A 24531-nucleotide genomic window follows, 5' to 3' on the forward strand; every position below is an offset into this window, starting at 1 on the left:
GCCACTGCCAGGGTCCCATGATCCAGGGACAACATCTGCAGGAGAAAACACGGGGCACCTCAGGCTGTTGCAATGTCACAGTGGCCTCTGCTGCCACAGGCTCACCCTGCATTCCGTACCCTCCCTCTCCCAAGCCAGAGTGAGCCAGAGCCCCCTAAGCAGCTGCTACTTTAACCCCGTCCTGTCTGGGAAGGGAACAGACACGCCAGGCGAGCATGCAGAGGTGAGGCCAAATCCAAAGCTGAAGCACAGGAGCTGTGCGAACAAAGAAGATAAAGGGAAACCTCTCCCAGCAGTCTCAGGAGCAGTGGATTAAATCTCCACAATCAAGTAGATGTACCCTGTATCTCTGGAATAACTGAATAGACAAAAAATCATCCAAAAATTGAGGTGGTGGACTTTGGGAGCAACTGTAGACTTGGGGTTTGCTTTCTGCATCTAATTTCTTTCTGCTTTTATGTTTATCTTAGTTTACTATTTAGAGCTTATTGTCACTGGTAGATTTGGTTATGCATTTGGATGCTCTCTTCATATATATATATATAAATATATATATATATATATATATATATATATATTTTTTTTTTTTTTTTACTTTTCTGCTTTTTCGGAGTGTTTATGAGTATGCTTCTTTGTGAGATTTTTTTCCGTATAACTTTGCTTTTACCATTTGTCCTATGCTTCTGTCTGTGTATTTATTTTATTTTATTTTATTTTTTTGGTTTTTTTGTGTGTTTGTCTGTCTTAGTATCGCTTTTAGCCCCTGTTCTCATAGGTGGATTTGTTTTTGTTTTGGTTGCTCCCTTCATTCTCTCTTTCTGTTTTTATTATTTTATATATTTTTAATATTAATAATTTTTATTTTTTATTTTAATAACTTTATTTTATGCTATTTATCATTCATTCTTTCTTTCTTTTTTTTCTGTATGTGGGCCTCTCACTGTTGTGGCCTCTCCCATTGTGGAGCACAGGCTCCGGACGTGCAGGATCCAGACGCGCAGGCTCAGCAGCCATGGCTCACGGGCCCAGCCGCTCCGCGGCACGTGGGATCCTCCCGGACCGGGGCACGAACCCGTGTCCCCTGCATCGGCAGGCGGACTCTCAACCACTGCGCCACCAGGGAAGCCCCCATTCTTTCTTTCTTTTTCTAAATTTTCTACTGAGCCATGTGGCTGACAGGGTTTTGGCATTATGGCACATGTCAGGCCTGAGAATCTCAGGTGGGAGAGTGGAGTTCAGGACACGGGACCACCAGAGACCTCCCGACCACACATAATACCAAACTGAAGGAGATCTCCATAGATCTCCATCTCAATGCAAAGACCCAGCACCACTCAACAACCAGGAAGTTACAGTGCTGGTCACCCTATGCAAAACAATGAGCAAGACAGAAACACAAACCTACACACTAGCAGAAAGGTTGCCTAAATTCATAATAAAGTCAGAGACACCCCAAAAAACACCACTGGACGCGGACCTGTCCTTCAGAAATACAAGATCCAGCCTCATCCACCAGAACACAGGCATTATTCCCGTCAACCAGGAAGCCTACACAACTCACTGAAACAATTTTAGCCACTGGGGGCAGACACCAAAAACAACGGGAACTACGAACCTACAGCCTACAAAGAGGAGACCCTAAACACAGTAAGTTAAGCAAAATGAGAAGACAGAGAAACACAGAGCAGATGAAGAAGCAAGGAAAAACACAACAGACCAAATAAATGAAGAGGAATAGGCAGTCTACCTGAAAAAGAATTCAGAGTAATGATAGTAAAGATGATCCAAAATCTTGCAAATAGAATGGAGAAAATACAAGAAACATTTAACAAGGACCTAGAAGAACTAAAGAGTAAACAAACAATGATGAACAACACAATAAATGAAATTAAAAATTCTCTAGAAGAAATCAGTAGCAGAATAACGGAGGCATAAGAACGGATAAGTGACCTGGAAGATTAAATAGTGGACATAAATAAGCAGAGCAGAATAAAGAAAAAAGAATGAAAAGAATTGAGGACAGATTCAAAGACATCTGGAACAACATTAAAGACACCAATTTCGAATTATAGGAATAACAGAAGAAGAACAGAAAAAGAAAGAGAATGAGAAAATATTTGAAGAGATAATAGTGGAAAACTTCCCTACTATGGAAAGGAAATGATTAATCAAGTCCACGAAGGGTAGAGAGTCCCATACAGGATAAATCCAAGGAGAAACATGGCAAGACACATATTATTCAAACTATCAAAACTTAAATACAAAGAAAATATATTACAAGCAGCAAGGGAAAAACAACAAATAACATACAAGGGAATCCCCATAAGGTTAACAGCTTATCTTTCAGCAGAAGTTCTGCAAGTGAGAAGGGAGTGTCAGGACATATTTAGAGTGATGAAAGGGGAAAAGCTACAACCAAGACTACTCTACCCAGCAAGGATCTCCTTCAGATTCGACGGAGAAATTAAAACCTTTACAGACAAGCAATAGGCTAAGAGAATTCAGCACCACCAAACCAGCGTTACAACAAATGCTAAAAGAACTTCTCTTGGCAGGAAACACAAGACAAGGGAAAGGCCTACAATAACAATCTCAAAACAATGGAGAAAATGGTAATAGGAACATACATATCAATGATTACCTTAAATTTAAATGGATTAAATGCTCCAACCAAAAGACACAGACTGGCTGAAAGGATACAAAAACAACACCTGTACATGTACTGTCTATAAGAGACCCATTTCAGACCTACAGACACATACAGACTGAAAGTGAGAGGATGGAAAAAGATATTCCAAGCAAATGGAAATGAAAAGAAAGCGGGAGTAGCAATTCTCATATCAGATAAAATAGAGTTTAAAACAAACACTATTACAGGAGACAAAGAAGGACACTACATAATGATCAAGGGATCAATCCAAGAAGAAGATATAACAATTGTAAATATTTATGCATCCAGTACAGAAGCACCTCAATATATAAGGCAAATGCTAACAGCCATAAAAGGGGAAATGGACAGTAACAAAATCATAATAGGGGACTTTTAACACCTCACATTCACCAATGGACAGATCATCCAAACTGAAAATAAATAAGGAAACACAAGCCATAAATGACACATTCGTCTTCAAGGAATTCATGGGAAAGACTCTGACAAGTACAGGTTTCTGGTAACTGACTATACTGCTGAACTGAATGAATAAGCATTTTCAGAGCTCTAATGGAAAACTGATGAATTCATAAAAGTGCTAACAAAAGGTCAAGATTAAAAAAAATTAATTACATGGGACTGAGTGAACTGATGAGGATGATTATAATTTTTGTGACTTTCTGTTTGAATAAAAAACAAATCCCACGAGGACTCAGAGGCAAAAAATATACAAATCAATTTTCACTGCAAAGTAAAGGAGCTGTTACAGTGGAGGATTACTGGACTGATGTCAATACTATGACATAGTAGGAGTGTGTTTCGTGTTTGGTATTTGCACTCATTGTTGTATTTTTTGTGTTCATCCATTTACAATGCTTGGTGTCAGTTTATTTATCTCTTGAAAAAATAAAATAAAGTGTGTGTGTTTGTGAAAAAAGAAATGACACATTAAACAAGATGGACTTAACTGATATTTATTGGACATTCCATCCAAAAACAGCAGTATACACTTTCTTCTCAAGTGCTCATGGAACATTCTCCAGGATAGAGCATATCTTGGGTCACAAATCAAGCCTGGTAAATTTAAGAGAATTGAAATCGTATCAAGTGTCTTTTCCGACCACAACACTAGGAAAGAAGATATCCATTACAGGAAAATATCTGTCAAAAACACAAACACATGGAGGCTAAACAATACACTACTTAATAACCAAGAGATCACTGAAGAAATGAAAGAGGAAATCAAAAAATAACAAGAACCAAATGACAATGAAAACACGACCAACCAAAACCTACGGGATGCAGCAAAAGCAGTTCTAAGAGGGAAGGTTATAGCAGTAAAAACCTCCCTCAAGAAACAAGAAACATTTCAAACAAACAACCTAATCTTACACTTAAAGCAATTAGAGGAAGTAGAACAAAAATAACCCAAAGTTAGCTGAAGAAATCATAAAGATCAGAGCAGGAATAAATGAGAAAGAAATGAAGGAAATGATAGCAAAGATCAACACAAGTAAAAGCTGGTTCTTTTAGAAGATTAAAAAAATTGATAAAACACTACCCAGACTCATCAAGAAATAAAAGGAGAAGGCTCAAATCAATAGAATTAGAAATGAAATAGGAGAAGTAACAACTGACACTGCAGAAATGCAAAGTATCTTGAGAGATTACTACAAGCAACTATATGCCAGAACAATGGAAAACCTGGAAAAATGGACAAATTCTGAGAAAAGTAGAACCTTCTGAGACAGAACCAGGAAGAAATACAAAATATAAACCGACCAATCACAAGCATTGAAATTGAAACTGTGATTAAAAATCTTCCAACAAACAAAAGCCCAGGACCAGATGGCTTCACAGGCAAATTCTATCAAACATTCAGAAAAGAGCTAACACCTATTCATCTCAAACTCTTCCAAAATATAGCAGAGGGAAGAACACTCCCAAACTCATTCGACAAGGTCACCATCACCCTGATACCAAAACCAGACAAAGATGCCACAAAAAAAGAAAACTACAGGCCAATATCATTGATGAACATAGATGCAGAAATCCTCAACAAAATACTAGCAAACAGAATCCAAGAGCACATTAAAAGGATCATACACCATGTTCAAGTGGGGTTTATCCCAGGAATGCAAGGGCTCTTCAATATATGCAAATCAATCCACATGATACACCATATTAAATAACTGAAGGAGAAAAACCATACGATCATCTCAATAGATGCAGAAAAAGCTTTTGATTAAATTCAACACCCATTTATGAGAAAACCCTCCAGAAAGTAGGCATAGAGGGAACTCAACATAACACAGGCCATATATGACAAACCCACAGCCAACATCATTCTCAATGTTGAAAAACTGAGACCATTTCCACTAAGATCAGGAACACGACAAGGTTGCCCACTCTCACCACTATTATTCAACATAGTTTTGGAAGTTTTACCCACAGCAATCAGAGAAGAAAAAGTAATAAAAGGAATACAAATTAGAAAAGTAGAAGTAAAAGTGTCAGTGTTTGTAGATGACATGATACTATACATAGAGAATCCTAAAGAAGGTACCAGAAAACTACTAGAGCTAATCAATGAATCTGGTAAAGAAGTAGGCTACAAAATTAATGCACAGAAATCTCTTGCATTCCTTTACACTAACAACAGAAGATCAGAAAGAGAAATTAGGGGAACAATCACATTTGCCATTGCAACAAAAACATTAAAATACCTAAGAATAAACCTACCTAAGGAGACAAAAGACCTGTATGCAGAAAACTATAAGACACTGATGAAAGAAATTAAAGATGAAACAAACAGATGGAGAGATATGCCATGTTTGTGAATTGGAAGAATCAACATTGTGAAAATGACTACACTACCCAAAGCAATCTACAGATTCAATGTAATCCTTATCATACTACCAATGGCATTTTTCACAGAACTAGAACAAAACAATTCACAATTTGTATGGAAACACAAAAGACCCCGAATAGCCAAAGCAGTCTTGAGAATGAAAAATGGAGCTGGAGGAATCAGGCTCCTGGACTTCAGGCTGTACTACAAAGCTACAGTCATCAAGGCAGTATGGTAGTGGCACAAAAACAGAAATATAGATCAATGGAACAGGATAGAAAGCCCAGAGGTAAACCCACGCACATCTGGTCACCTTATCTTTGATAAAGGAGGCAAGAATATACAGTAGAGAAACGACAGCCTCTTCAATAAGTGGTGCTGGGAAAACTGGACAGCTACATGTAAAAGAATGAAATTAGAACACTCCCTAACACCATACACAAAAATAAACTCAAAATGGATTAAAGACCTAAATGTATGGCCACACACTTTCAAACTCTTAGAGGAAAACATAGGCAGAACACTCTATGACATAAATCACAGCAAGATCCTTTTTGACCCTCCTCCTAGAGGCATGGAAATAAAAACAAAAATAAACAAATGGGACCTCATGAAACTTAAAAGCTTTTGCAAAACAAAGGAAGCCATAAACAAGATGAAAAGACAAACCTCAGAATGGGAGAAAATATTTGTCAATGAAGCAACTGACAAAGGATTAATCTCCAAAATCAAAATCAAAAAAACAAACGACCCAATACAAAAATGGGCAGAAGGCCTAAACGGACATTTCTCCAAAGATATACAGGTTGCCAACAAACACATGAAAGCATGCTCAACATCACTAATCATAAGAGAAATGCAAATCAACACTACAATGAGGTATGACCTCACACCGGTCAGAATGGCCAGCATCAAAACACCTACAAACAATTAATGCTGGAGAGGGTGTGGAGAAAAGGGAACCCTCTTGCTCTCTTGGTGGGAATGTAAACTAATACAGCCACTATGCAGAACAGTATGGAGGTTCCTTAAGAAACTAAAAATAGAACTACGATATGACCCAGCAATCCCACTACTGGACATATACCCTGAGAAAACCATAATTCAAAAAGCGTCACGTGGCACTGTGACGTTCCCAGGGAGGAACGAAGCGTAAGCAGCGCAGGGCACTTTGGGAGGGGGATCGTTTCACACGGCTCCATTACAGTGTTGCCCGCTGCCTCCATGGTTTCCCTTCCCTCCCCATTACCGCCTCCCGTCCCTAAGCCCCAACGGGAAGGCTGGGCCTAGGGTGGGGGAGGCCGGAGTGAAAGGAGGAAAGCGGAAAAGCGAGAAAGGGAAGAAGTGAGGAGCAAGGGTGAGTCGGGAGGGTTAGTGGTAGAGGTTAACGTGCGAAGCGCGCAAGCCCAACGGACGGCCTGACGGACGTGCCTGTGCTTCTGCTGCCGTGGCTGCGGCGTCCGCCCGAGTCACGTCGAAGGGGTGGCGGCGGCTGCGGCGGCACCAGCGGAAACAAGAGGGGAACAATGGCGGCCGACAGCCGAGAGGAGAAAGATATAGAACTTATTGTTCTAGATGCTATTGTGTCTGAAATACCAGAACGGGATGATGAACTCTATAATCCAGAGAGTGAACCAGATAAAAATGAGGAAAAGGGTTCAAAAAGAAAAAGGGACCGAATGGAATCTACTGACACAAAGCAACAAAAGCCTTCTGTTCTTTCAAGACAATTGATATCTAAGCCACTGAGCTCATCAGTCAGCAATAACAAAAGAATGGTTAGTACAGAAGGAAAGCCAGTCACAGAGTATAAAAATGAGGACTATCAAAGATCTGAAAGATACAAACGTCTAGAAGCTGATGGGAAGATTCGTTTGTCAAGTAGTGCCTCCAGAGAACCTTATAAGAGTCAACCTGAGAAAACATGTCTGCGGAAAAGGGATCCTGAAAGGAGGGTCAAATCCCTTACACCAGATGGTTCTGAGAGAATTGGGCTTGAAGTGGACAGACGTGCAAGCAGATCCAGCCGGTCTTCTAAGGAGGAAGTGAACTCTGAAGAACATGCCTCTGACCATGAGACTGGCAGCAGTGGTTCTTCGGATGAGCAAGGCAACAACACTGAGAATGAGGAGGAAGGGGTGCAAGATGTGGAGGAAGATGAAGAGGTGGATGACGATGGAGAGGAGGAAGAAGAAGAGGAAGAGGAGGAGGAGGAGGAAGAAAAAGAGGAAGAGGAGGAGGAGGAGGAGGAGGAAGAAGAATATGAACAGGATGAGAGAGACCAGAAGGAAGAGGGAAATGATTATGACACCCGAAGTGAGGCTATCGACTCTCTTTCCTTCACGGATGGGCCTGTCAGATCTGGTTCAGGAACAGATGGATCAGAGGAGAAAAAGAAGGAAAGGAAGAGAGCTAGAGGCGTATCTCCTATTGTTTTTGATACAAGTGGAAGCTCTGCATCAGAGTCATATGCAGGTTCAGAAAAGAAGCACGCGAAATTACAATCTGCCGTTCATGTTGTCCGAAAAGATCAAACCAGTAAACTCAAATATGTCCTACAGGATGCGAGATTTTTTCTCATAGAGAGTAACAGCCATGAGAATGTGTCCCTTGCCAAAGCTAAGGGTGTATGGTCTACACTGCCAGTAAATGAGAAGAAATTAAATGCTGCATTCAGATCTGCAAGGAGTGTTATCTTAATATTTTCTGTGAGAGACAGTGGAAAATTTCAAGGATTTGCAAGACTTTCTTCAGAATCACACTATGGAGGATCTCCTATACATTGGGTACTTCCAGCAGGAATGAACGCTAAAGTGCTGGGAGGTGTCTTTAAAATTGACTGGATTTGCAGGCGTGAATTACCCTTCACTAAGTCGGCTCATCTCACCAATCCTTGGAATGGACATAAGCCAGTAAACATCGCACGTGATGGACAGGAAATTGAACTTGAATGTGGAAACCAGCTTTGTCTTCTATTTCCCCCTGATGAAAGTATTGACTTGCATCAGGTCGTTCATAAAATGCCTCACAAGAGAAGAATGCATTCTCAGCCCCAGTCAAGAGATCGTCCATCCCGTCGAGAACCAGTCCGGGATGTGGGAAGGCGTCGACCAGAAGATTATGATATTCATAACAGCAGAAAGAAAGCAAGGATTGACTATGCCCCTGAGTTTCATCAGACACCAGGGTATTTAAAGGATCCACGATACCAGGAAGTAGATAGACGGTTTTCAGGAGTTCCCCGAGATGTGTTTTTAAATGGGTCCTACAATGATTATTTGAGGGAATTTCATAACCTGGGACCACCAGCACCTCGGCGAGGAATGACTCCTTATCCTGGAATGGAACAACCTCCACACCATCAGCACCATACTCCACCTCCTCAAGCTCATCCCCCCTACTCAGGACATCACCCAGTACCACATGAAGCAAGATACAGAGATAAACGACTACATGATTATGATATGAGGGTGGATGATTTCCTTCGTCGAACACAAGCTGTTGTCACCGGTCGGAGAAGTAGACCTCGTGAAAGAGATCGGGAGCGAGAGCGAGATCGCCCTAGAGATAACAGAAGAGACAGAGAACGAGATAGAGGACGTGATAGAGAACGAGAAAGAGAGCGATTATGTGACCGGGACAGAGACCGAGGGGAGAGAGGTCGATATAGAAGATAATGTGCTTTTGGAAGCACCGATTCTTTAAAAATAAAAAGAATCTTGTATTTTTCTTGTTGTGTGTGTTTACAAGTAGTAAAATTATTTTCAACTGTCTACTTGAAGTTCATTGTGTAGAAGGATTTATTATGACCCGCTTTGTTCCAAGCATGCAGTATCATAAGAACTGGAAAAACTCAAATCCTCCAAAAAATGCACAGTTGACAATTTGAGTTGAGGCTTTTATTGTGGCAGAATGGAACAGTCCAAGAATGTAGATATTGATTCAGTCTCCATAAATGTTCATCTACATATAATATGTTCATCCTAGAGTTTTTTGTTTGTTTGCTTTCTTTCTTTTGCATCTTGATGGATGACTGCCACAATATTTTGCTTTGATGTATTTCTAAATGTAGGTGCACACGGTTCAGTAAAAATAATGCTGCTATCAAGTATGCAAATATTGAAATATGATGGTTTGACTGTAAGGCAGTGCTGTAGCACCCTATTGGTTTCTCCTTTTCCTTTTTTTAATCTTAAAACAAGTCACTTTTTATGTTTCTTCCATCTTCAATGATGAGAGCAATATTAAGACGTTGCTATCTAATTTTTAGTCTTTTTACATAAAAAAATTCCTATGTTCAGTAGCATGGTTGATGCTATTGTTTAGCGTTCCCCTCCAAACTGTATACATTGGCTTGGAATGTTCACAACTTGCATGTGTGGCAGCGGAAGATAATTCCCATATTCTACATTGCTACTGTTTTGTGTAAAATAAATTGGTAAAGATTGACAAAAAAAAAAAAAAAAGAGTCACGTACCACAATAACCATTGCAGCACTATTTACAATAACCAGGACATGGAAAAAATCTAACTGTCGATAGACAGATGAATGGATAAAGAAGATGTGACACATATGTACAATGAAATATTACTCAGCCATTGAGTTATCTGTAGTGAGGTGGATGGACCTGGAGACTGTCATACATAGTGAAGTAAGTCAGAAAGAGAAAAACAAATACCGTATGCTAACACATAAAAATGGCATCTTAAAAAAAAAAAAAAAAAGGTTCTGATGTACATAGGTTCAGGACAGGAATAAAGAAGCCGAAGTAGAGAATGGACTTGAGGACACAGGGAGGGAGAAGGGTAAGCTAGGACGAAGTGAGACAGTGGCATCGAAATATATACACTACCAAAGGTATAATAGTTAGTGGGAAGCAGCCACATAGCACAGGGAGATCAGCTCAGTGTTTTGTGACCACCTAGAGGGGTGGGATAGGGAGGGATGGAGGGAGACGCAAGCGGGACGGGATACGGGGATACATGTATACATATAGCTGATTCACTTTGTTATACAGCAGAAAATAACACAACATTGTAAACAATTATACTCCAACAAAGAGGTTTAAAAAATTTTTTAAAGACCATAATGAGATATCACTACGTCTATTAGGACAGCTAAAATGAAAAATAGTGACAATAGAAAGTGCTGGCATAATGGAGAATCTGATCTCTCATATATTGCTAGCGAGAATGTAAAATGGTACACTTGGGAAATCAGTTTGGCAGTTTTGTTAAATTAATGAAACATACATTTATACAACCCAACCATTTCACTCCTTGGTATTTACACCAAAGAAACAAATACCTATGTTCACACAAAACCAGGAAATGATCGTTATAGCAGCTTTAAAAACAATTTAATTGAAGTATAATTGACATATAACATCAGATCAGTTTCAGATGTACAACATAATTGTTTGATATTGGCATATGTTGCAAAATGATCTCCACAATATGTCTAGTTAACACCTTTCACCATACATGGATACATTTTTTTCTTCTGATGATAACTTTTAATACCTACTCTCTTATCAACTTTCAAATATACAATATAGTTTCATTAACTAGAGTCACCATGCTATACGTTACATCCCTAGGACTTATTTTATAACTGAAAGTTTGTACCTTTTGACCCCCTTCACTCCTTTCATCCACTCCCCACTCCCTTGCCTCTGGCAACAACTCATCTGTTCTCTGTATCTATGAGCTCAGTTTTTTTGTTTCGTTTTGTTTTAGATTCTACATATGAGTGCCAGAGCAGCTTTATTTGTAACAGCCAGAAACTGAAACAAACAAAATGTTCCTCAATAGGTGAATGGCTAAACAAACTGTAGTATACCCATATTATGAAATTAGCAGGAATTAATTAACTCAGCAATTTAAAGGAATGAACTATTAATACACAACAATTTGGATGGATCTCAAAAATACATTACGCTAACTAAAGAAAAGTGAATCTCAATGCCACACACTATAAGATGCCATGTACATCAGCAGTCCCCAACATTTTTGACACCAGGGACCGGTTTCGTGGAAGACAACTTTTCCCACAGCCAGGGGTTGAGGGTGTGGTGGGATGGTTCAGGCAGTAATGCGAGCGATGGGGAGCGATGGGGAGCGATGCGGAGCGATGGGGAGCGATGCAGAGCGATGCGGAGCGATGGGGAGCGATGCGGAGCGGTGGGGAGTGATAGGGATCGATGGGGAGCGATGGGGAGCGACGGGGAGCGATCCGGAGCGATTCGGAGCGATGGGGAGCGGTGGGGAGCGATGAGGAGCGATGGGGAGCGGTGGGGTGTGGTGGGGAGTGATGGGGAGTGATGGGGAGCAACGGGGAGCGATGGGGAGCGATGGGGAGCGGCACATGAAGCTTCACTTGCCCGCCGCTCACCTCCAGCTGTGTGGCCCGGTTTCTAACAGGCTGCAGACCAGTATCAGTCTGCGGCCTGGGGGTTGGGGACCCTTGATGTACATAATATTCTCCAAATGACAAAATTATAGAGATGGAAACCATACTAGTGGGTGCCAGGGTTATGGGATGGTGAGAGGTTGGGCGAAGGGGGCAGCTACAAGAGAGTAGCACAAGGGAGATGTTCGTGATGATGGACCAGTTCCCTATCTTGACGGCACTGGTTGCTAAATGAGTCATGTGACAAAATGACATAGAACAATATACAAACATTGAGCCAATGTCAATTTCCTCGCTTTGATAGTGTACTGTAATTTTGTAAGATGTAACCACTGGGGGAAACTGAGTGAAACGTTCATGGTCCTCTTTCTCTCTATAGTACAGAGTGAATCTATAGTCTATATTTAGTTTATGAATCTATAATCAATTTTAAATAAAATGTTTAAAAAACAAATATTCATGTTAAATTTAACATTTAACATTTTATTTATGTATTGCAAAAAAAGCCTTTAGGGCTTCCCTGGTGGCGCAGTGGTTGAGAGTCCACCTGCCGATGCAGGGGACACGGGTTCGTGTCCAGGTCCGTGCCACGTGCCACGGAGCGGCTGGGCCCGTGAGCCATGGCCGCTGGGCTTGCACGTCCGGAGCCTGTGCTCTGCAACAGGAGAGGCCGCAACAGTGAGACCCGCGTACCGCAAAAAAAAAAAAAAAAAAAAAACTTAAAGACACACTAAGTGAGATAAAAGCAAGGCTAAGAATGATGTATTAAAATGGTGTGCTCCTATTTATTTTTTCTTTTGGAAGGGCCATATATGCATATATAAATGCTTACATAGTCATAGAAATTTCCTAAGTGATAGTCAAGAAATTAATAACAGAGGCTGCCCCTGGGCAGGAGAGAGATTGGGGTAAGAGACACTTTGAAAAGTGAAAAGGGGCCGTATTAATAATTCTACAGTGACAACAGGCACTGACAGGACAAAAATGGGAAAATCAGAGTTTATGGTCACTGATCGTATGCACTCAACAAATGTCAATAATTGTTATTTTCTTTTTTCTTCCGTATATTTTTATCTATTTTCTACAAGAAAATATTTATGGTAACAGGACTAAGTTCGTTTTATTAACCCTTCTTCTGAAAAAAAAAATTAAGTTAGTTTTAAAACGTTGTTAAGCCCCTCAAATATATGATAGGACATCACTTAAAACACCTCTAATTTACTCAGCGGTCAACAATCCAAATGCCTAGTGGGCCAGTCAGGTAAGGTAGATGTGTGAATTGGGTCATGTGTAGTATTTAGGAAATGGCTGAGACTGTGACAAACTGGAAAGAACTCCAAGACAAAGCACCCAAATGCAAATGTTTATAAGACTCAGCCTGGGCCAGAAAAACACAGCAATGTCCTGCCAGTGCCCACTAGTGACCCCATCCATGTCTGCTCGCTAAGGCATCCTGTTCCACTGAAGACAAGTCTAATTACTAGAAAGTTCTTTATGCTGAAGTGACATTTACCTGTGGTGATTTCTCCCTATTAATCCTAGTTCTGAGCATTTCCTTCATAATGAGAATTGTGGACCTGGTTTCACAATAAGTTAATTGGACTTGTTGGCATCCAATTAAGATCTAGTTCCTTCACTAAGTGCTCAGAGCTGCCTACAGGTGGACAATGTAACTCAAGTTTGTCCTCACACAAACCAGGGTAAATGCAAACTCTGTCATTTAACAGATCTAATACATTGAAAAAGTGATTCAATCTTTACTTATCTTCCTATTCAAAATGAGGATAATAAAAACGGCCAATTTGCAGAGTTGCTGTGAAGATTAAATATGGAAACGTTAAAATGCCAAGTAGATGTCAAAGAAAATGCCTCCTCCTGTCAGAAAACAATTGTGACAGAGGTTACTTTGGAGCTTATTGTTCAACTTACGTGGATTTTGTGAGAGTGGAAAATATGCAGATTTTCAGAGTAATTCCATAGCCAGGGATCCAAGATTGAGCTTCCTCTCTTCCCAATCTACCAGGCATGTTTCCTCATTTCGCCACTAGATGGCAGTTGCTTCCCAGAGCATTTGAGCTCCAAGGAAGTAAAATCTCCAAAGCTTATCCAAGGCTCTCATTCATGTTACAAATCAGGTCTAGAGCCACACCAAGTAACAGGATGTCTATCCTCTCAAGGAGAATTTGTTTCACTCAGTAACCAAGAAATTCAGAGCCCGTTCCTGAAATTCAACGGGGGAAGAGGTGATGGTCCAGAAGAGCAATTTATATTACTCACGCACGCAGCTAACCTGGATTTGCTCCTGCCACAGGGCCTTTGCACTTGGCTGTGCCATCTTCCTGGATCCTCTTCCCACAGGCATTTGTATAGCGTACCCCCTTCTGTATTTACTTACTAGCTCACAGCACCCATAACCTAAGTCCCAGGACAGCTGGGGCTGTGTTTTGTTCCTTACAGCATCCCCAACCTCAATAACTGTGCCTAGTACATACTAATAAACATTTGCCCAATAAATACCTGTCAAGAGAAGCTTAAATGAATACCTAAGTTCTCAAAAGTTGCTCATCCACTAGCGAAAATAACACTCTTTCTCTTTTCCTTAAGAAAGCAAATCCAGATGCCAGAGAAGGAGAGAGACTCTGTCTAGCCAGCCGAGGACTGAATGTAGCCATGGTCCCCAACCCTCACCTGTGGAAATCACATCTCATCTCCTACATTGCTTGAGCCTCCGGTGACCATGGCAAGGCTAATAAACTGACCTGAGGTAATGGGGGAAAGTCAGGAATGATCCTTTTCTTTCCTTATCAGTAACATGGCTTTTAATAGTCATTCTGGACAAAAAGCTATTGCCAAAACCCAATACTCCTTTGTTTTGTCTTTTATCCACACCTCTATTTTATAGGTGCCACAAACTCAAACAAATCCATTCTCTTCTCCCACAAACTGTCCCCGATAATGGCACCCCAGTCACAGGACTTCAGCTCATTGCTCTCCTTGGACACCACATGTAACTGTCACCCCCTAATAATCCTACCTCAAGCCTCTACACTCCTCTTTCCCATTCTTACTGCCATCACCCAGGGCCCTCGTTTCCCTGGGCTGTCACAAAAGGCTACTGGACAAAATGCACAGCTCTATGACCTGCTCAAAACTTCTTATGGACCCTTTAAGATCAGCTTATTTCATCTCCTTTGTGAAGCCTTCTCTCTCCCTGCCTCTCTGAGTAGAATTGACCCTCTGTTCCATGTGTCTCCACTTGTTTCATGTAGATTTCTCTCATGGTGTCTATCCCTCTTTATTGCAATGTATTTTTACCAGCTCTTTCTCACTAGAGTAACATGAGGGCTGGGCCATATTTTATTCATTTGTTTGTTATTGCAGCAGATGAAGGAGCAAGGTAAAAACCCACCAGACCAAACAAATGAAGAGGAAATAGGCTGTCTACCTGAAAAAGAATTCAGAGCAATAATGGTACAGATTATACAAAATATTGGAAATTGAATGGAGAAAATACAAGAAACGTTTAACAATGACCTAGAAGAACTAAAGAGCAAAAAAAGAAAACAAAAACAAATGAGGAACAACACAATAAAGGAAATTTAAAATTCTCTAGAAGAACTCAGTAGCAGGACAACTCAGACAGAAGAACGGATAAGTGACCTGGAAGATAAAATCGTGGAAATCACTACTGCAGAGCAGAATAAAGAAAAACGATTGAAGAGAATTGAGTACAGACTCACAGACGTCTGGGACAACATGAAAGACACCAAATTCGAATTATAGGAATAACAGAAGAAGAACAGGGAAAGAAAGGGACTGAGAAAATATTTGAAGAGATTATAGTGGAAAACCTCCCTACTATGGAAAGGAAATGATTAATCAAGTCCAGGCTGGGTAGAGAGTCCCATACAGGATAAATCCAAGGAGAAACATGGCAAGACACACATTAATGAAGCTATCAAAAATTAAATACAAAGAAAATATATTAAAAGTAGCAAGGGAAAAACAACAAATAACATACAAGGGAATCCCCATAAGGTTAACAGCTTATCTTTCAGCAGAAGTTCTGCAAGTGAGAAGGGAGTGTCAGGACATATTTAGAGTGATGAAAGGGGAAAAGCTACAACCAAGACTACTCTACCCAGCAAGGATCTCCTTCAGATTCGACGGAGAAATTAAAACCTTTACAGACAAGCAAAGGCTAAGAGAATTCAGCACCACCAAACCAGCATTACAACAAATGCTAAAAGAGCTTCTCTAGGCAGGAAACACAAGACAAGGGAAAGGCCTACAATAACAATCTCAAAACAATGGAGAAAATGGTAATAGGAACATACATATCAATGATTACCTTAAATTTAAATGGATTAAATGCTCCAACCAAAAGACATAGACTGGCTGAAAGGATACAAAAACAAGACCTGTACATGTACTGTCTACAAGAGACCCACTTCAGACCTAGGGACACATACAGACTGAAAGTGAGAGGATGGAAAAAGATATTCCATGCAAATGGAAATGAAAAGAAAGCTGGAGTAGCAATTCTCATATCAGATAAAATAGACTTTAAAACAAACACTATTACAGGAGACAAACAAGGACACTACATAATGATTAAGGGATCAATCCAAGAAGAAGATATAACAATTGTAAATATTTATGCATCCAGTACAGAAGCACCTCAATACATAAGGCAAATGCTAACAGCCATAAAAGGGGAAATGAACAGTAACAAAATCATAATAGGGGACTTTAACACCTCACTTTCACCAATGGACAGATCATCCAAACTGAAAATAAATAAGGAGACACAAGCCTTAAATGACACATTCTTCAAGGAATTCATGGGAAAGACTCTGACAAGTACAGGTTTCTGGTAACTGACTATACTGCTGAACTGAATGAATAAGCATTTTCAGAGCTCTAATGGAAAACTGATGAATTCATAAAAGTGCTAACAAAAGATCAAGATTAAAAAAAATTAATTACATGGGACTGAGTGAACTGATGAGGATGATTATAATTTTTGTGACTTTCTGTTTGAATAAAAAACAAATCCCACGAGGACTCAGAGGCAAAAAATATACAAATCAATTTTCACTGCAAAGTAAAGGAGCTGTTACAGTGGAGGATTACTGGACTGAATGTCAATATTATGACATAGTAGGAGTGTGTTTCGTGTTTGGTATTTGCACTCATTGTCATATTTTTTGTGTTCATCCATTTACAATGCTTGGTTGTCAGTTTATTTATCTCTTGAAAAAATAAAGTGTGTGTGTTTGTGAAAAAAGAAATGACACATTAAACAAGATGGACTTAATTGATATTTATTGGACATTCCATCCAAAAACAGCAGTATACACTTTCTTCTCAAGTGCTCACGGAACATTCTCCAGGATAGATCATATCTTGGGTCACAAATCAAGCCTGGTAAATTTAAGAGAATTGAAATCGTATCAAGTGTCTTTTCCGACCACAACACTAGGAAACTAGATATCCATTACAGGAAAAAGTCTGTCAAAAATACAAACACATGGAGGCTAAACAATACACTACTTAATAACCAAGAGATCACTGAAGAAATCAAAGAGGAAATCAAAAAATACCTAGAACCAAATGACAATGAAAACACGACCAACCAAAACCTATGGGATGCAGCAAAAGCAGTTCTAAGAGGGAAGGCTATAGCAGTACAATCCTCCCTCAAGAAACAAGAAACATTTCAAATAAACAACCTAACCTTACACTTAAAGCAATTAGAGGAAGTAGAACAAAGATAACCCAAAGTTAGCTGAAGAAATCATAAAGATCAGAGCAGGAATAAATGAGAAAGAAATGAAGGAAATGATAGCAAAGATCAACACAAGTAAAAGCTGGTTCTTTTAGAAGATAAAAAAAATTGATAAACCACTACCCAGACTCATCAAGAAAAAACAAAGGGAGAAGACTCAAATCCATAGAAGTAGAAATGAAATAGGAGAAGTAACAACTGACACTGCAGAAATGCAAAGGATCATGAGAGATTACTACAAGCAACTATATGCCAATACAATGGAAAACCTGGAAGAAATGGACAAATTCTGAGAAAAGTACAACCTTCCGAGACTGAACCAGGATGAAATAGAAAATATAAGCTGGCCAATCACAAGCATTGAAATTGAAACTGTGATTAAAAATCTTCCAACAAACAAAAGCCCAGGACCAGATGGCTTCACAGGCAAATTCTATCAAACATTCAGAAAAGAGCTAACACCTAGCCTTCTCAAACTCTTCCAAAATATAGCAGAGGGAAGAACACTCCCAAACTCATTCTACAAGGCCACCATCATCCTGATACCAAAACCAGACAAAGATGCCACAAAAAAAAGAAAACTACAGGCCAATATCATTGATGAACATAGATGCAGAAATCCTCAACAAAATACTAGCAAACAGAATCCAAGAGCACATTAAAAGGATCATACACCATGATCAAGTGGGGTTTATCCCAGGAATGCAAGGGTTCTTCAATATATGCAAATCAATCCATGTGATACACCATATTAACTAACTGAAGGAGAAAATCCATACGATCATCTCAATAGATGCAGAAAAAGCTTTTGATTAAATTCAACACCCATTTATGAGAAAACCCTCCAGAAAGTAGGCATAGAGGGAACTCAACATAACACAGGCCATATCTGACAAACCCACAGCCAACATCATTCTCAATGTTGAAAAACTGAAACCATTTCCACTAAGATCAGGAACACGACAAGGTTGCCCACTCTCACGACTGTTATTCAACATAGTTTTGGAAGTTTTAGCCACAGCAGTCAGAGATGAAAAAGAAATAAAAGCAATACAAATCAGAAAAGAAGTAGTAAAAGTGTCAGGGTTTGCAGATGACATGATTCTATACCTAGAGAATCCTAAAGAAGGTACCAGAAAACTACTAGAGCTAATCAATGAATCTGGTAAAGTAGCAGGCTACAAAATTAATGCACAGAAATCTCTTGCATTCCTATACACTAACAACAGAAGATCAGAAAGAGAAATTAGGGGAACAATCCCATTTACCACTGCAACAAAAACACTAAAATACCTAAGAATAAACCTACCTAAGGAGACAAAAGACCTGTATGCAGAAAACTATAAGACACTGATGAAAGAAATTAAAGATGAAACAAACAGATGGAGAGATATGCCATGTTTGTGAATTGGAAGAATCAACATTGTGAAAATGACTACACTACCCAAAGCAATCTACAGATTCAATGTAATCCTTATCATACTACCAATGGCATTTTTCACAGAACTAGAACAAAACAATTCACAATTTGTATGGAAACACAAAAGACCCCGAATAGCCAAAGCAGTCTTGAGAATGAAAAATGGAGCTGGAGGAATCAGGCTCCTGGACTTCAGGCTGTACTACAAAGCTACAGTCATCAAGGCAGTATGGTAGTGGCACAAAAACAGAAATATAGATCAATGGAACAGGATAGAAAGCCCAGAGATAAACCCACGCACATCTGGTCACCTTATCTTTGATAAAGGAGGCAAGAATATACAGTGGAGAAACGACAGCCTCTTCAATAAGTGGTGCTGGGAAAACTGGACAGCTACATGTAAAAGAATGAAATTAGAACACTCCCTAACACCATACACAAAAATAAACTCAAAATGGATTAAAGACCTAAATGTAAGGCCACACACTTTCAAACTCTTAGAGGAAAACACAGGCAGAACACTCTATGACATACATCACAGCAAGATCCTTTTTGACCCACCTCCTAGAGACATGGAAATAAAAACAAAAATAAACAAATGGGACCTCATGAAACTTAGCAGCTTTTGCATAGCAAAGGAAACCATAAACAAGATGGAAAGACAACCCTCAGAATGGGAGAAAATATTTGCCAATGTAGCAACTGACAAAGGATTAATCTCCAAAATCAAAATCAAATAAACAAACGACCCAATGCAAAAATGGGCAGAAGGCCTAAATAGACATTTCTCCAAAGATATGCAGATTGCCAACAAACACATGAAAGCATGCTCAACATCACTAATCATAAGAGAAATGCAAATCAACACTACAATGAGGTACGACCTCACACCGGTCAGAATGGCCAGCATCAAAACACCTACAAACAATGCTGGAGCGGGTGTGGAGAAAAGGGAACCCTCTTGCTCTCTTGGTGGGAATGTAAACTGATACAGCCACTATGGAGAACAGTATGGAGGTTCCTTAAGAAACTAAAAATAGAACTACGATATGACCCAGCAATCCCACTACTGGACATATACCCTGAGAAAACCATAATTCAAAAAGCGTCACGTGGCACTGTGACGTTCCCAGGGAGGAACGAAGCGTAAGCAGCGCAGGGCATTGTGGGAGGGGGATCGTTTCACACGGCTCCATTACAGCGCTGCCCGCTGCCTCCATGGTTTCCCTTCCCTCCCCATTACCGCCTCCCGTCCCTAAGTCCCAGCGGGAAGGCTGGGCCTAGGGTTGGGGAGGCCGGAGTGAAAGGAGGAAAGCGGAAAAGGGAGAAAGGGGAGAAGTGAGGAGGAAGGGTGAGTCGGGAAGGGTTAGTGGTAGAGGCTAACGTGCGAAGCGCGCAAGCCCAGCGGACGGACTGACGGACGCGCCTGTGCTTCTGCTGCTGCGGCTGCGGCACCCGCCCGAGTCACGTCAAGCAGCGGCGGCGGCGGCGGTGGCGGCAGCAGCGGAAACAGGAGGGGAGCAATGGCGGCCGACAGCCGAGAGGAGAAAGATATAGAACTTACTGTTCTAGATGCTATTGTGTCTGAAATACCAGAACAGGATGATGAACTCTCTAATCCAGAGAGTGAACCAGATAAAAATGAGGAAAAGGGTTCAAAAAGAAAAAGGGACCGAATGGAATCTACTGACACAAAGCAACAAAAGCCTTCTGTTCTTTCAAGACAATTGATTTCTAAGCCACTGAGCTCATCAGTCAGCAATAACAAAAGAATGGTTAGTACAGAAGGAAAGCCAGTCACAGAGTATAAAAATGAGGACTATCAAAGATCTGAAAGATACAAACGTCTAGAAGCTGATGGGAAGATTCGTTTGTCAAGTAGTGCCTCCAGAGAACCTTATAAGAGTCAACCTGAGAAAACATGTCTGCGGAAAAGGGATCCTGAAAGGAGGGTCAAATCCCTTACACCAGACGGTTCTGAGAGAATTGGGCTTGAAGTGGACAGACGTGCAAGCAGATCCAGCCAGTCTTCTAAGGAGGAAGTGAACTCTGAAGAACATGCCTCTGACCATGAGACTGGCAGCAGTGGTTCTTCGGATGAGCAAGGCAACAACACTGAGAATGAGGAGGAAGGGGTGCAAGATGTGGAGGAAGATGAAGAGGTGGATGACGATGGAGAGGAGGAAGAGGAGGAAGAAGAAGAGGAAGAGGAGGAGGAGGAAGAAAAAGAGGAAGAGGAGGAGGAGGAGGAAGAGGAGGAGGAGGAAGAAGAATATGAACAGGATGAGAGAGACCAGAAGGAAGAGGGAAATGATTATGACACCCGAAGTGAGGCTATCGACTCTGTTTCCTTCACGGATGGGCCTGTCAGATCTGGTTCAGGAACAGATGGATCAGAGGAGAAAAAGAAGGAAAGGAAGAGAGCTAGAGGCGTATCTCCTATTGTTTTTGATACAAGTGGAAGCTCTGCATCAGAGTTATATGCAGGTTCAGAAAAGAAGCACGCGAAATTACAATCTGCCGTTCATGTTGTCCGAAAAGATCAAACCAGTAAACTCAAATATGTCCTACAGGATGCGAGATTTTTTCTCATAGAGAGTAACAGCCATGAGAATGTGTCCCTTGCCAAAGCTAAGGGTGTATGGTCTACACTGCCAGTAAATGAGAAGAAATTAAATGCTGCATTCAGATCTGCAAGGAGTGTTATCTTAATATTTTCTGTGAGAGACAGTGGAAAATTTCAAGGATTTGCAAGACTTTCTTCAGAATCACACCATGGAGGATCTCCTATACATTGGGTACTTCCAGCAGGAATGAACGCTAAAATGCTGGGAGGTGTCTTTAAAATTGACTGGATTTGCAGGCGTGAATTACCCTTCACTAAGTCGGCTCATCTCACCAATCCTTGGAATGGACATAAGCCAGTAAACATCGCACGTGATGGACAGGAAATTGAACTTGAATGTGGAAACCAGCTTTGTCTTCTATTTCCCCCTGATGAAAGTATTGACTTGCATCAGGTCGTTCATAAAATCCCTCACAAGAGAAGAATGCATTCTCAGCCCCGGTCAAGAGATCGTCCATCCCGTCGAGAACCAGTCTGGGATGTGGGAAGGCGTCGACCAGAAGATTATGATATTCATAACAGCAGAAAGAAAGCAAGGATTGACTATGCCCCTGAGTTTCATCAGACACCAGGGTATTTAAAGGATCCACGATACCAGGAAGTAGATAGACGGTTTTCAGGAGTTCCCCGAGATGTGTTTTTAAATGGGTCCTACAATGATTATTTGAGGGAATTTCATAACCTGGGACCACCAGCACCTCGGCGAGGAATGACTCCTTATCCTGGAATGGAACAACCTCCACACCATCAGCACCATGCTCCACCTCCTCAAGCTCATCCCCCCTACTCAGGACATCACCCAGTACCACATGAAGCAAGATACAGAGATAAACGACTACATGATTATGATATGAGGGTGGATGATTTCCTTCGTCGAACACAAGCCGTTGTCACCGGTCGGAGAAGTAGACCTCGTGAAAGAGATCGGGAGCGAGAGCGAGATCGCCCTAGAGATAACAGAAGAGACAGAGAACGAGATAGAGGACGTGATAGAGAACGAGAAAGAGAGCGATTATGTGACCGGGACAGAGACCGAGGGGAGAGAGGTCGATATAGAAGATAATGTGCTTTTGGAAGCATCGATTCTTTAAAAATAAAAAGAATCTTGTATTTTTCTTGTTGTGTGTGTTTACAAGTAGTAAAATTATTTTCAACTGTCTACTTGAAGTTCATTGTGTAGAAGGATTTATTATGACCCGCTTTGTTCCAAGCATGCAGTATCATAAGAACTGGAAAAACTCAAATCCTCCAAAAAATGCACAGTTGACAATTTGAGTTGAGGCTTTTATTGTGGCAGAATGGAACAGTCCAAGAATGTAGATATTGATTCAGTCTCCATAAATGTTCATCTACATATAATATGTTCATCCTAGAGTTTTTTGTTTGTTTGCTTTCTTTCTTTTGCATCTTGATGGATGACTGCCACAATATTTTGCTTTGATGTATTTCTAAATGTAGGTGCACACGGTTCAGTAAAAATAATGCTGCTATCAAGTATGCAAATATTGAAATATGATGGTTTGACTGTAAGGCAGTGCTGTAAGCAGCCTCTTGGTTTCTCCTTTTCCTTTTTTTAATCTTAAAAGAAGTCACTTTTTATGTTTCTTCCATCTTCAATGATGAGAGCAATATTAAGACGTTGCTATCTAATTTTTAGTCTTTTTACATAAAAAAATTCCTATGTTCAGTAGCATGGTTGATGCTATTGTTTAGCCTTCCCCTCCAAACCGTATACATTGGCTTGGAATGTTCACAACTTGCATGTGTGGCAGCGGAAGATAATTCCCATATTCTACATTGCTACTGTTTTGTATAAAATAAATTGGTAAAGATTGACAAAAAAAAAAAAAAGAGTCACGTACCACAATAACCATTGCAGCACTATTTACAATAGCCAGGACATGGAAACAATCTAAGTGTGGATAGACAGATGAATGGATAAAGAAGATGTGACTCATATGTACAATGAAATATTACTCAGCCATAAAAAGAAATGAAATTGAGTTATCTGTAGTGAGGTGGATGGACCTGGAGACTGTCATACATAGTGAAGTAAGTCAGAAAGAGAAAAACAAATACCGTATGCTAACACATAAAAATGGCATCTTAAAAAAAAAAAAAAAGGTTCTGATGTACATAGGTTCAGGACAGGAATAAAGAAGCCGAAGTAGAGAATGGACTTGAGGACACAGGGAGGGGGAAGGGTAAGCTAGGATGAAGTGAGAGAGTGGCATCGAAATATATACACTACCAAATGTATAATAGTTAGTGGGAAGCAGCCACATAGCACAGGGAGATCAGCTCAGTGTTTTGTGACCACCTAGAGGGGTGGGATAGGGAGGGATGGAGGGAGACGCAAGCGGGACGGGATACGGGGATACATGTATACATATAGCTGATTCACTTTGTTATACAGCAGAAAATAACACAACATTGTAAACAATTATACTCCAACAAAGAGGTTTAAAAATTTTTTTAAAGACCATAATGAGATATCACTACATCTATTAGGACAGCTAAAATGAAAAATAGTGACAATAACAAATGCTGGCATAATGGAGAATCTGATCTCTCATATATTGCTAGCGAGAATGCAAAATGGTACACTTGGGAAATCAGTTTGGCAGTTTTGTTAAATTAATGAAACATACATTTATACAACCCAACCATTTCACTCCTTGGTATTTACACCAAAGAAACAAATACCTATGTTCACACAAAACCAGGAAATGATCGTTATAGCAGCTTTAAAAACAATTTAATTGAAGTATAATTGACATA

The 24531-nt window shown here is 40.3% G+C and overlaps 2 protein-coding genes and 1 long non-coding RNA gene across 3 annotated transcripts in view; 2 read left to right on the plus strand and 1 right to left on the minus strand.

The window, feature by feature from the left end:
* LOC308619776 overlaps positions 1–24531 on the minus strand; it is a 279938-nt gene that overhangs the window by 44163 nt on the left and 211244 nt on the right. The gene's annotated exons all lie outside the window — the stretch shown is intronic.
* LOC308619768 (YTH domain-containing protein 1-like) lies at positions 6977–10212 on the plus strand. Its single transcript, XM_081238895.1, has one exon. The coding sequence runs from the start codon at positions 7028–7030 to the stop codon at positions 9176–9178; it is 2151 nt and encodes a 716-aa protein (XP_081095021.1). The 5' UTR covers positions 6977–7027; the 3' UTR covers positions 9179–10212.
* Positions 18655–23323, plus strand: LOC308619767 (YTH domain-containing protein 1-like). Its single transcript, XM_081238894.1, has one exon. It carries the CDS (start codon positions 20648–20650, stop codon positions 22811–22813), a length of 2166 nt encoding a protein of 721 aa, XP_081095020.1. The 5' UTR covers positions 18655–20647; the 3' UTR covers positions 22814–23323.

Source organism: Mesoplodon bidens, assembly GCF_964165515.1.
Source record: "Mesoplodon bidens genome assembly, chromosome: 7".
Lineage (NCBI taxonomy): Eukaryota > Metazoa > Chordata > Mammalia > Artiodactyla > Ziphiidae > Mesoplodon > Mesoplodon bidens.

Excerpts from the sequence above, each read along its gene's own strand:
- LOC308619767 (XM_081238894.1), top strand. The coding sequence starts at position 20,648 with ATGGCGGCCGACAGCCGAGAGGAGAAAGATATAGAACTTACTGTTCTA.
- LOC308619768 (XM_081238895.1), top strand. The coding sequence starts at position 7,028 with ATGGCGGCCGACAGCCGAGAGGAGAAAGATATAGAACTTATTGTTCTA.